Here is a 13,360-nt window from a genome sequence, read left to right on the forward strand (position 1 = left end):
TCCCTTGCAGGTGAAGCATTGGATCGTCACAAGCAGAGGCCTGTTGAAGACAGGCATAAAGATGCACTTCTCATCTCCAAAAATCCAGGTGAGGTTTTGTGATTTCTCTACTCATCCACAATAAATATGGGCATTCAAACAGAAAGTGACTGATCATTCTTAAGGTACGAGTGCCACTGACAAAGCAGCTCATCCTTTGTTGCTCAAATGCAGTTTAATACAACTGAGTGCCTGCTAGGCCACTTCTGAATGCATAGGAACATGAGATTTAGGAGGAAGCCATTCAGCCCTTCGAGCCTGCTCCATTATTCGATAAGATCATGGCTGATCTGATTGTGGTCTCAACTCCACTTTCTTGTCTGCCCTCCTAAGTTGACTCCTTTGTCTATCAAAAATCTATCTGACTCAGCCTTGAATTAATTTCAGTAACCCAGACTCTATTGCTCTCTTGGGAAGAGAATTCCACAAACTAATGACCCTCTGAGAGAGAAATTGGCTCTGATTTTTGCTACAATGGAGTGGAATTCTAAGTCCCACCCCGGACACAACATTTCCTGTTTTCGCAGGGGGCAGGACTGGAGTCAGGCTGGGTTTGCACATGTGTGGTTTATGGAGGCAACTGGCCATTTAAATCACCAGCTGCCTCCACTGAAGTGCGATTTTGGTAGGCCAGGAGTGTGAAACCCAGAGTGTGTGGATTAGACCAGGTAATAGGACATCTGAACTTTGTGGATTCATTTGGATAACCCCTTTGGAGAGGTAAAGTACTACTTTAGGTATGGTCCCAGGACACCTTTGGGAGAGGTAAGGCGCCCTTTAGGATTGTTAAAAGTAAACATGATTCTGTGTAAAAAGTGCACAAACTCATTGGGACTGTTAAAGGATACTAGGTGAGTTGGCATGGAGGGGGTAAGGCCAAAGGGTAATGGGGCATGGGTTGGCATGAGTTGACACTAAGTTGGCATAGGGGCTATAAAGGGCCATGGGGTTGGGTGGGGAGCATGAGGTGGCGTTAGTTGGCATGAATAGTGCATGAGGAATGTGAGAGGCGTTTTGTATTTTAATCTTTAAAAAAAAAAATAACTTAAACAAAGCGCCGAAGCACAGAGGCAAGCTTCTGCCCATCCTGCCTCTGCACCTGACAGCCTCTGCCCTTGCACCAGGGTTGGTGGGCCCAACCTCCAATCCAGCTTGCCACTGCCTCCTCTCCACACACACACACACACCCCCCCCCCCGCAATGAATGTAGTTAATAGTCAACCAACATTGGTGTGGAGCTAGTGTCACATAGGCCGAAAGCAGTTCCGAACAACAGGTTCCCATCCCTAAAGGGCATTTGTTAACCAGTTGAGTTTTGACAATTATCTAATAGTTTCATGATCACTTTTACTGATTCCAGCTATTTATTGCCATTTTGAACTGAATTCAATTCTTATACTGCCATGGTAGGATTTGAACTTGCATTTTACCTGGATTAGTAGAGCAGACCTCTGTGTTACTAGTCTAGTTACCTAACTGCTACACTACTGTACCCAAGTTTGGATAAGTGACCCTTTGGCACATCCATTCAGGCTGAAGCTAAGTAGATGCCCACCTGGCAGGCACAAGAGGTGCTGGTGCAAGGGTGGTATTGGCACCTACTCTGGAAATTTTGTTTTAAGGATGCTAGTTGAACAAAAATTTTGTTTTGAAGATGTGGTCTAATGCTGGAGTACAGCCCTAAGGATACACCCAGGCCTCCATTAGCCATTCATTGTGTATAAAGCTCAGCACTGAGCATTCACTATTCACCCATTGGAGTACTTTCCAATCGTCGATCACTGGAGAGCAATGAGGAATAGAAAGCCTACTCCCACCTCGGCTCTTTTCCCCACTACTGTGGTCAGGGCTACTAAAGACAATTGCTTCAGCCCAACTGGGATCAGATCTGCATCAGATTTTTCAGGTACTCCCCCTTCAGGGCTCTTTGTGGATAACAGTTTTACATGGAATCTCGGCTAACATTCTTCATGCAGAAGTACTGGCAGCTATATGATCATGGAGCATCACAGCAAAGCCCCGTGCTGTCCTTCTCCTAACTTCACGTAAACACTTTCCAGCAGAAGTCATGGCCAGTGAGCAGAAATGGGAACTTGGTCTGTTTTTTTTCCAACCTTCAGTGGGAACGTTAAGTAGAATAAACAGGGTTTTATTCTACTATAATTGACCTGTGATTGCCTGAAGAAAAAGTTTTGGAACTTTGTTGAACAACTAGTCCATTCTATTCTAGGTATCAGTTCTGCACCCTCTGACATTAAGTTTATATGTGTGGCCCAAGTTCTTCCTAACCCATCATCGTCAAGCACAACATCTACTTTTAAGATGGTCCTAACTGGGTCAGGTCTGAAAACCACGTGCACCTGAATTTCCAATAAACGCTCCCAGTGAGTGAGGCTTTTTGTTGGAGTGTATGTCAGAAAATTACCATACTAACTTCATCCAAAAAAAAACATGATGCAGTTATATGAGAGGTGAATATTGAAAGGAAAATGAATACAAAGGCGAAAAGAAGGTTGAAATGTAGGAGATTATCTTTTCCCCCCTCCAATTTTCTCCTGTTTTGAAGATGTGGTCTAATGCTGGAGTACAGCCCTAAGGATACACCCAGGCCTCCATTAGCCATTCATTGTGTATAAAGCTCAGCACTGAGCATTCACTATTCACCCATTGGAGTACTTTCCAATCGTCGATCACTGGAGAGCAATGAAGAATAGAAAGCCTACTTCCACCTCGGCTCTTTATCCCCCCTACTGTGGTCAGGGCTACTAAAGACAATTGCTTCAGCCCAACTGGGATCAGTTCACTAAGCAAAGACTGGGGATTGAAGCTGGGATTTTTCTTAGTTTTTGCAGTTTGGTAAAACATTGGATGGCATTGAATGTTTTGATACCAGTTCACCTTCTCGAAGACAATTAGGGATGGGCAATAAATGATTGCTTAGCCAGTGACGCCCACATCCCAAGAATTAATTTAAAAACTTGATCTGAATTCTACTATATATAAAATGGGGCAAGGGGAAGAGTTAACAACAAGAGATATAGTGGCCTTCTCCTGTTTCATTATTTTTCTTTCTTCAGAACTTACGTATCCAGCCCTATTGTTTCTATTCAGTAGAGATGCCAAGTCGAACCGCAGTGCCAAGCTGGGTAAGTGAGTCCAGTGATTGCCAGCTCTTCCTTCTTATGAAATAGGATGTTCATATACTGCCATTAAAATAGTGACACACCCCAAGGCACCTGTCAAATGAGTGGGTGGGAGGGCAAGAGGAACATCTGATTTTGGCAAGAATTAGAGGAGATAACCAAAGACAAGTCAAATAAATAGTCTCTTGAAAGAAAGGCTTGCATTTGTAGGTTTTGCATCCATCAACTCTCTCATAAATTTCTTAAAACAATTCACATACAATGTATTACTTTGAAGTACAGTACAGTTATGCAGGCCAACATGGCTGCCATTTAAAGCATAGTAAGATACACAAACAATAGCCATTTATTTATTTTATGGCTATTTCCCTGTAGCTGGCTGGAAATGATTGATGTTGACATTGAGATATTGATTTTAAAATTTTCATCCTTGTTTCCAAATCCCTCCATGGTCCCATCCCTCCCCGTCTCTGTAATCTGTTCCAACTGCACATCCCCACCTAAGATGTGTGCTCTTCTAAATCTGACCTCTTGTGCATCCCCAGTTTTAAGTGTTCCACCATTGGTGGCTGTGCCTTCAGTTGGTTTGGCCCCAAGCTCTGGACTACCCTATTTACACTTCTTCACCTCACTTTCCTCCTTTTAGACACTCCTTACAACCTACTTTTTTGACCGAGCTTTTTTCAGTTATCTAACTTAATAACTCCTTAGGTGACTCTGTGCCATCCCTTGTTTTAAAATGCTCCTGTGAAGCATCATGGGATATTTCATTGTGTTAAATTGTATAAATGTAGGTTTTGTTGTTGTTGAGAGGTTAATAATTTAATGCAGGCTATTTTTCCCCAAAGCTAGTTGCACCTTCCTGCCCCTTTTTTCCCTATACCTCACTATCTGATCTCTTCATGACATTGTCAAACTGAAGCTTACAGAAATCAATCAAGGCATAGCTCCTCAAATGTTCTTTAGTTTTTTACCTATTGGAAGGATTCTGAAAACAGATTGTGATGTATCACATGATAAATTAGCCTGCTGATACTCAAAAGTTTAGGGGCCACAGCTGCTTGGGTGAGGTCCTGGAGGGCAATCGCCTCAGTATGAGTTATGGGATAGGGCAAGAGGGATGTTAGGAAATGGGAAGGAAAAAACAACAAAGGTTTTTAATGATGCTTTATAGTGTCATTTGGAACTGTGCACCTTTTCTTTCCCTCATTAGACCAGCCGGTTTCGTGTGAACAGGAGCGTCGATCTGCCATCGAAGAAGCAAAACAGCATCAGTATGAGGGCGCTTTTGTTCCACAGTGTAGCACAAGTGGATTATACAAACAGGTGCAGTGCCACCAAGCCACTGGATACTGCTGGTGCGTTCGAGTTGATTCAGGACACCCGATCCAAGGCACGACTGCACGGTGAGTACCGCACTAGGGCAAGCTTGAATCAGCAGTAGCCATGTTGAAACAAGCAGCTCGTCAAGAATTAGTTAAAATGTGGCAGTGAGAGGAATACATCACAAGAGGAGGAGATCAAGTTGCACACCTAGCATGCTCTTCCTAGTGGCTGATCAAAGATCAACCTTTGGTCAAAACAGATTATGTGATTACCCTCCCTTCTAGTCAGGGAACGGTATTTGACATGAGGGAAACAGGTGTAAAAATAAACAATTGAGAACAGAGCAATGTAACTTTGCAAAAATTGAAATCCATATATTTGTTTAGGACAGTGAATTACATTGCTTGTTATGTGAAATTCAATCTCTTATCCAAATGAAAAGGTCCATTCCCCCTACGGTGGGCCTCGATGCAATACCTAGTGAGTATACAGGTCTCTCCTTTCAGACATTACCTCCTTGGTCACATATCCTAATTATCTCATTATGTGATTCAGTGTCAGTACACTCCTATGAAGTGACATGGTGTTTAGTTACTACATAAATGGCATTGTATAAATGCAAGCTGTTGCTATTGAGGTCACACACTTTACAGTTGAGAGTAAACCATTGGCCTGCAGTCATTTTCTCTAATTGAAAAACCATTTTGAAAGAGATAGATGGGTTAACATTTTTTTACAAAGTACATTTTATTTCAGGGAAACAGTCACTAGTTAGTCATTAGCAACAAGTCTGATAAGCTACAGGGATATCACAAGTGGAATGGCAAGCAGTACAATATGGCATAAGTGTAATTTTTTATTCATTCATGGGATGTGGGTGTTTAATGCCCACCCCTAATCACTCTTGAGGTGGTAGTGAGCCACCTTTTGCCTCCACCTTCCTTACAATAGCAGGACACCATACCTACATTGGATGATAGTTCCACCAGTTAAAAGTGCATAGATTCACAGCCATATTTGCATCTCAAGATTTAGAAAGAGTGAGTTCAACAGCACGAAAGCCAGGGGACAACTTGAAACCTGAAGTTCTTGAAGTCAGTATTCAAGCTAGAGGATTTCAACTTATTCTACTATTCTGTGCAGTAACCAGACACCTGACTGTGGCAGTGGTGCAAGGTCGAAAGTCTCTGAGATGGGCCCCCTCTTCAGAGATCGGAAACTCCAAGGTGAGTAACTAGGAAATTAGTGAGAGAATGACTAAGAAAGAAAACAGGACATTAGATGATGGACGAGTATGATATAATTTTACAATATTGAAATGTCTGGATGAGTAACGGTGAGACACAAGTCACCAGTCAGCTTAATCTGTGAAGACATCTACAGTATGACCTGGTTGCTATAATATCCCTTTATATTTGTCAGTTTGGCTCAATCTCACCTCAGAATCATCAGGTTGTGGGTTCATGTTCCACTCCAGGATTACAGGAAGGGTGTTGCTGAGTCTCAGTTGAGGTGTTAAACTGGATTCCCAGTTCAGGTTGATTCTGAGTTCTCCTAGGGTCTTGGCCAACATTCATCCCTCCATCAACGCCATCAAAAGCAGATTAACTACTTGTTCATTTCACTTGCTGTTTGTGGGATCTCACTTTGTTCAAATTACCTACTGCATTTGCCTACAAGTGTAGGGGGCAGGGAGAGGGGAGAGAGTCCTAAAATGTTGCTATGAATTGCTAATCTTTATTATGTTTCAGGTTGTCCTGGTGGAAAGAAGACTGAGTTTGTGACAGGATTGTTGAAGTCCCTCATCATGGATATGGACCAATCTGGTTACCAGCAAACATGGAGAAGGTATAGTCCAACTGTTTTTAAGACGTGAAGGGGAAAGGCACGGAGTTTCCATGAAGTCCTAGGCCTGAATGTTGCGCTCGTCAGGCACGCATCATCAGCAGGCCTGGGAGCAGACATGAAACCGTCCCCTCACTGCAATCGGCCCTTGACCATGATTTCACACTGGCTGGCCAACTAACAGCCAGCTAGCCTGAAATGCACCCGGAGAAAGGGTCAGCACTGCCGGTGGGGGCAGGAAGAGGGCGGGTGCCAACGCCACCATGGGTGCTGGTGAGCACTTCCACTGAGCTCCCTGAAGGCAGACAGATGCCTCAGGGAGCTGCACACCTCCAAATAATAAAAGAAAACACAAAAATGCTGCAGAAAATGTCCATGCAGCACAATCAAGCACCTAAAAGTGTACCTCCATTAAAAAAATAGTGCCCAGATATTCCGCTCCGTTTTAAATTCTAACGGAGATTTCATCCCGCCCTTGGATGGGGTTTCATCAAAAATGTAAAGCCCGCCTGGCCATTTGGCCCACCCGCCAACCCTAAGGTAGGACAGGCCACGAAAAATCGCTTTCAGTAGGGCCATTAATGAGCTTAATTGCCCACCAATTCTTCTGATTTTTGCGCACACACCCGCCTGCTGAGTGAAATATCACGCAAGTGCACGATGACGTCAGACGCTTGCCCGACATCTCGCGCGATTTTATGCTTGTCCAGGTCAGGCCCGCACCTGCCCGCAGGACATAAAATTCTGGCCCCGGTATCTTACACAGCAACTTGGCTTGCACGTTTTCTTGTTTACTGTTGTTGAATAAATGTTACTGGAATGAATACTAAGCTAATATGTCTTATAGCGCATTAAATTCAACTGCAACTGAATTTTGCTTTGATGATTGAAGCTTTCCTCTCATTATTGGGGTTCTGTGTGAAATGAGTTTGGGCAGCCTAACCTACTTCCTATTGGGTGTGGTTTCACAGTACAAAACACCTCCCTAATTCAGGACAAATTGGCACAAAAGTTGGTCATTTCATTTATATGTGGCATAAGAATGTCTGGTGTAGGAAGTGGAAATGCCACACTCGTTATTGGTTGTACTTTTCAGAAGGATTGTGTTTGAGGTGAATTGTTGGGAACGTGCAGGGCTTTATATCTAGCAGATATTTGGTCTGGGAATGCTTGATGCTGACACTGCTTGGAATAATTTCTTGCGTCCCTGGGCTAGTGGCTGGGCGAGCTACTCTGAAGATGAATTTTCAGCCAAAAGGTGAAACTTTGAGCTCTGATGAGATATTCCAGACAATCAATTATGTCATTGAGATATTTCTGCTCTTTCTTTGGTCATATATTTGGTTGGGAGCTTCCCTCACAAGTGCTCCTGTTCTGCCACTGTAACTTCACTGTAAGTGTGCATGTTGGATTTATATAGAATACTGTCATATGTAAAGGATACAAATAACATCCCAGAAATAATTGTGAATCAAGAGGTGAAAGGGAAGGAGGGACTCAAAACAATTACAATCACCAGGGAAAAGGTACTGAGAAAACTATTAGAGTTTAAAGTTGACAAGTCCCAGGTCCTGATGGACTAGGGTGTTAAAAGAAGTGACTACTGAGATAGTAGATGCATTGGTTTTGATCTTCCAAAATTCCTTAGATTCTGGAAAGGTCCCATCACATTGGAAAATAGTGAATGTACCTCTATTCAAGAAAGGAGGGAGACAGAAAGCAGGAAACTACAGGCTGGTTAGCTTAACGTCATAAGGAAAGTGCTGGAATCTTTTACTAAGGACGTTATAGTGGGGCACTTAGAAAATCTCAGTGGAATCAGGCAAACTCAATACGGTTTTGTGAAAGAGAAATTGTGTTTGACTAATTTATTAGTTATTTGAGAAAGTGAGAAACTAACAAGCAATGTGAATAAATATAACCTGCATATGTGCTGTACTTAGATTTCCAGAAGGCATTTGACAAGGTGCCACATCAAAGATTACTACACAAAATAAAAGGCCACAGTGTAGGGGGTAACATATTAGAATGGATAGAGGATTGGTTAGCTAATAGGAAACAGGGAGTAGGCATAAATGGTTGGCAAGATGTAACAAGTGGGTGGGCCTCAACTATTTACAGTCTGTATCAATGACTTGGATTAAGGGACCGAATGTATAATTGCCAAATTTGCTGATGACACAAAGATAAACAAGAAATTAAGTTTGAAGGGGACATAAGGACTCTACAAAGGGATAAAGATAGGTTAAGTGAGTGGGGAAAATTTTGGCAGATAGGGTATAGTGTGGGAAAATGTGAACTTGTCCACTTTGGCAGGAATAATAGAAAAACAGCATATTATCGAAATGGAGAGAGATTGCAGAACTCTGAGGTACAGAGGGATCTGGGTGTCCTGGTACATGAATCTCAAAAAGTTAGTACGCAAGTATAGGAAGTGATTATGAAGGCAAATGGAATCTTATTTATTGCAAGGGGAATGGAATACAAAAGTAGGGAATATTTTGCTACAGGGCATTGGTGGGATCACATCTATAGTACTGTGTACAGTTTTAGTCTCCTGATTTCAGAAAGGACATAATTGCATTGGAAGCAATTCAGAGAAGGTTCACTTGACTGATTCCTGGATTATCTTACAAGGAACTGTTGAACAGATTGGGCCTGTATCCATTCTCCTGAAGAAGGAGAAGTGATCTTATTGAAACATGTAAGATCCTGAGGGGACTTGACAGTAGATTCAGAGAGGATGTTTCCCCGCGTGGGAGAGAACAGAACTAGGGGACAGAGTTGAAAAATAAGGGGTCTCCAATTTATGACGGAGATGAGGAGAATTTTCCTTTCTCTGAGGGTCATGAATCTGTGGAATTCTCTTCTCTAGAGAGCTGTAGAGGCAGTGTCATTGAATATTTTTAAGGCAGTGTAAGTTAGATTCTTCAGAATCACAGAATTGTCATGGTGCAGAAGGAGGCCATTTGGCCCATCATGTCTGCACAGGCTCTTCAAATGAGCAACTCACCCAATACCATTCCCTGCCTACTCTTGGAACCCTGCATATCCATCCTTTTTCAGTTAACAGACTAATTCCCTTTTAAATGCTTTGATTGAACCTGCCTCCACCTTACTCTCAAGCAATGCATTCCAAACCCTAACCACTCACTATGTAAAAAAAAAAGTTTCTCTTCATATCACTTTTACTTCTTTTACTAATTACTTTAAATCTGTGCCCTCTTATTTTTGAGCTTTTCACAGTGGGAACAATTTCTCCCTATCCACTCTGCAGCCCCCTCATGATTTTGAATGCCTCTATCAAATCTCCTCTCAGCCTTCTTTTCTCGAAGGAAAACAGTCCTAACTTGTCCAACTTACCTTCATAATTGAAGTTCCTCATCCCTGGAACTATTCTCATAAATCTTTTCTGCCCCCTCTCTGTGCCTTCACATCCTTCCTAAAATGGCACCATGGACACAACACTCTAGCTGAATCTAAAGATTCTTGACTAACAAGGGAGTCAAAGGGTACCAAGGGTAGGCAGGGAAGTGGCATTGAGGCCACAAATGGCTCAGCCATGATCTTATTGAATTGAAAGGCGGAGCAGGCTCAAGGGCTTGAAGGGCTTACTCCTACTCCTAATTCATATCTTTGTATGTTCCTACTGTCCTTATTTGGAGATGTTATAGGATATTCTCATACCTCTTTTATCTCTACAAGCTCGAGGAGTAGATAATACTCTTCATTAGATCAAGTTAGTGAGATAATAAAACAGAATCGCTTTTATGCCGTACAACATAGGTACTAATTACATTCATACCTGAGGACTCCTTCAGGAGATAGCAAGCATATCATCTTAACTGTTTTCATCAACTTCAGCAAGACTAGATTAAAAATCCCCAGAGCTTTAGTGTGTTGTATTTTTACAGATTTCATTACATTGGATAAATGGCAGGTATCATCTGTCATCACATTCTGTGCACTTGCTCCAACACTAACTTTTAGTGTTAAAGTTAGTTGTTGCTTAATGATGTGCATGTTTTTGATATCTTATCTCTTCTGATTTTTGTTTTTATTTACACTGGAGTCCAATTCGCATTGACATTCCTTGCTTACACTTTCTGCATGAATTTTTTTAAAGTTGAGAAATTTAAAAGAAGGGCCAAAGCTGAAAAGAATAAGAGAGAAGGTCAGAGATATCACAATGGCTACCTAGGTATGGGACCAATATTCAAGTCTGATTCGGAATATGATTTCATTTAATTAATCCTAAGGACATGGGCAACACTGGCAAGGCCAATATTTATTTCCCATCCTTAGTTGCTCTTGGGAAAGTAGCGGTGAGCCTTCTTCATGAACCACTGTGGTCCGTGTGCTGAAGGTAATGAGATTGGGTAGGGAGTTTTGCAACTTTGATCCAGAAACAATTGAGTACTGCAGTCAATTTAGCTGCCTTGTTTAAGATCAGGTGACTTCTTACTCAGCAGGAATCAAACCTGGGACTTGCTGCTTTGTATGCCATTATTCATGTGTTTTCTGTTTCTCTGTAGAGTTTCTGAAGGATCAACTAGCTTTCTGTTGGAGGATCGTGCCATTCGCTGGTATTTTGGGAGATTGGACAAGGATTTCAACAATGAGATCTCAGAGAAAGAGCTGAGGCCCTTTAAGATTTACCTGAGGAAGAATGCCAAGCCGAAGAAGTGCACAAGAAAGTTCATAGAATATTGTGACCTTAATGGCAGCAAATCCATTTCACTCCATGAGCTGAAGGGATGCTTGGGGTTCACCAAAAGCAGAAGTAGGCCTATGTTTTAATGACTTTCTGTCTTCATGATTCATCAAGATGAAGGATGTTAGTGCTGGGACATGGGGAAAAGGTATATGATAGTATAGAGTTTATGTTACTGGATTAGTAATCCGGAAGTCTATACTATTAAATCAGGGATTGAAGCCTGATTCTACTTCTTTAAATATTGCAACCCACCTTCCCAATCTTATCTGTTACCAAGTTTCTCAACTGCAATAAGAATATATACTGTAAATAGTCTGGTACCATGACTGGGCCAATATCAATGCCATGTACCAAGTTCCCATGGTCATTTCACAATGCTTTTACAATGAGGAGTGGATTGGCTATCACTGTACTGTGGAAGCCCCACAAAAACAGTGTAATGAAGATCAAGGTCATCAGGGTGAAGGTCGGTTTTTGACCTATTGCTTCATTGTTGCTGGAAGTTATGGATCTTTTCTCTTAGTAAATCTTAGCAGTCTGCTGTTAACCTCCATTTTGCACGTTTGAAGCAAAAAGCTCTTCACTTCAGCAACATCTGTTAAGTTGTATATTGTCCTTGTTTTGTATTGCTTCAGTGTTTAGAGTTTATTTGCTTACACAGTTTCACTGGACAGCACTGTTTAACATCAGTAGCGAAGTCATTTGCAAATATTTGTGTTTTGTCCTGTCACTTTTCAGTACAAAACAAGAGCTATGCTAAGGTACAGTTTGGGAGGAACTTTGGAGGGAGAAGGGTCCACATCTGTGACTTTTTGTTCTATTTACTGTTTTATATATCCAATCTAGTGCAAGCAGTTGTGGTTTGAGACCTTTAGGTTCATACACAACATACATAACAGAGGCCACAAAGTATCCCTTCCACAGACCTATACATACTTCCCCCACACCCTTACACACACACATACACCTACACACAGGCACATACTCCCTCCCCCTCTCACAACAGTCTCACATCCATATGGATTATTTGAGAGCCAGTAAGAACTTTATTAGGATTGCACGAACTCATTTCACGTAGGACACATTGCCAGAAGAGAGAGGAGACTTGTGTTCTCACAGATCATGATCCTGAATCTGTCCCATCTGTGTATCACATGTTTTGATCATCCTGGTACTTCCTGGCATTTCCCTTTCACTGAAGAGTGACAGTATAAGGGAAAAGTATGGAAGTAGAGCTATTCCAGCATCCATACTGGTTGGGAAAGCCCTCTGTTAAGGTTTATACTTTCAATAGAGGGTTTCTGCTATCACTATGAATGCTGGGATAGCCTTATCTCCATTGCTCTTTCATGCTTTCACTTGCTGTCTAGGAAGAGAAAGAAAGAACTGTCATTTATGTAGTAACTCGTCACTTCTCTCGGAAACACACCAATGCACCCCATACAATGAATTATCTTGAAGTCAGTGAATTGTTAGGGACTCTCTCAGCCCGAAAGCTGTTCAAAGAAAAAAATTCTTAAATAAAAAGGAAGAGAAGGCAGACAATGAAGATAAGGAGGAAGAAGAAGGCTGCTTTTCTGGCTTTTGGGGCATATGTGATGAGTGTGCAGCTTTGGCACAGGTCGATTCCCTCAGGTAAACAGTTTGCAAACAGAAATTTTGCACCTAGGGACTGGCCTGTGTTGACATTTCTCATCACCCTGTCCCCTGCAGGGTGTTCACTTAACAGAAATTGGCTGCAGATCAGGGTCTAACCTGAAGGTCTGAGGCAAGCAGCCTTTCAAAGCTTTGTGCTAACCTGGGTTCCTGTTTGTTCACATATTTTTGCAGTTAAACAGTTCGCAAATATGGTAACAGATGTCGGCAAGCTCATAAATCAATGTGCCACATGATTTAAATAAATCCCGTGTGTTTGAAGTGAGTAAGAATGTGACGAGTGATTAAGTGGGCATAAAATTAGTTCAGTTTCTTTAGGAGTAGGGGGTAAAATTTGACAGTGTAATTGAAAAAATGGATACATGCACATTAAAGCTTTACATTTTTTTTATCATCTTTGCATTCTTTTTCTTTATCTATCCTAAAAGAAGACTGTAGGCAAATAGCAACTTGAATTCACATAAGACTTTTAACATCACAAAATATCCCAGTTGCTTTAAAAAGGATTAGGCTCTAACAAGGGTTTGGCAATGGGTTTAAGTGTCCAAGGCACACTTGAATGTCAGTTTTCAGGGGAAACCTTGCAAAATGGAGGGGTTTGGCTGGGGTGGGGGGGGGGGGGTGAGTTCCAGGG

The 13,360-nt window shown here is 41.9% G+C and overlaps 1 protein-coding gene across 2 annotated transcripts in view; it reads left to right on the forward strand.

Moving 5' to 3' along the window:
* The window catches only part of LOC121272646 (SPARC-related modular calcium-binding protein 1-like), a 76,830-nt gene extending 63,710 nt beyond the window's left edge, over nt 1-13,120 (forward strand). For both annotated transcript variants that reach the window (XM_041179343.1, XM_041179344.1), the window contains exons 7-12: nt 11-88; nt 3,117-3,185; nt 4,396-4,588; nt 5,652-5,734; nt 6,260-6,356; nt 10,889-13,120. In XM_041179343.1, the coding sequence (XP_041035277.1) occupies nt 11-88; nt 3,117-3,185; nt 4,396-4,588; nt 5,652-5,734; nt 6,260-6,356; nt 10,889-11,153 (785 nt within the window). In that variant the 3' untranslated portion in view covers nt 11,154-13,120. The remainder of the gene's footprint in view (nt 1-10; nt 89-3,116; nt 3,186-4,395; nt 4,589-5,651; nt 5,735-6,259; nt 6,357-10,888) is intronic.
* Nucleotides 13,121-13,360: the final 240 nt, after the last annotated feature.

The sequence above is a fragment of the Carcharodon carcharias genome, chromosome 34 (genome assembly GCF_017639515.1).
Source record: "Carcharodon carcharias isolate sCarCar2 chromosome 34, sCarCar2.pri, whole genome shotgun sequence".
NCBI lineage: Eukaryota > Metazoa > Chordata > Chondrichthyes > Lamniformes > Lamnidae > Carcharodon > Carcharodon carcharias.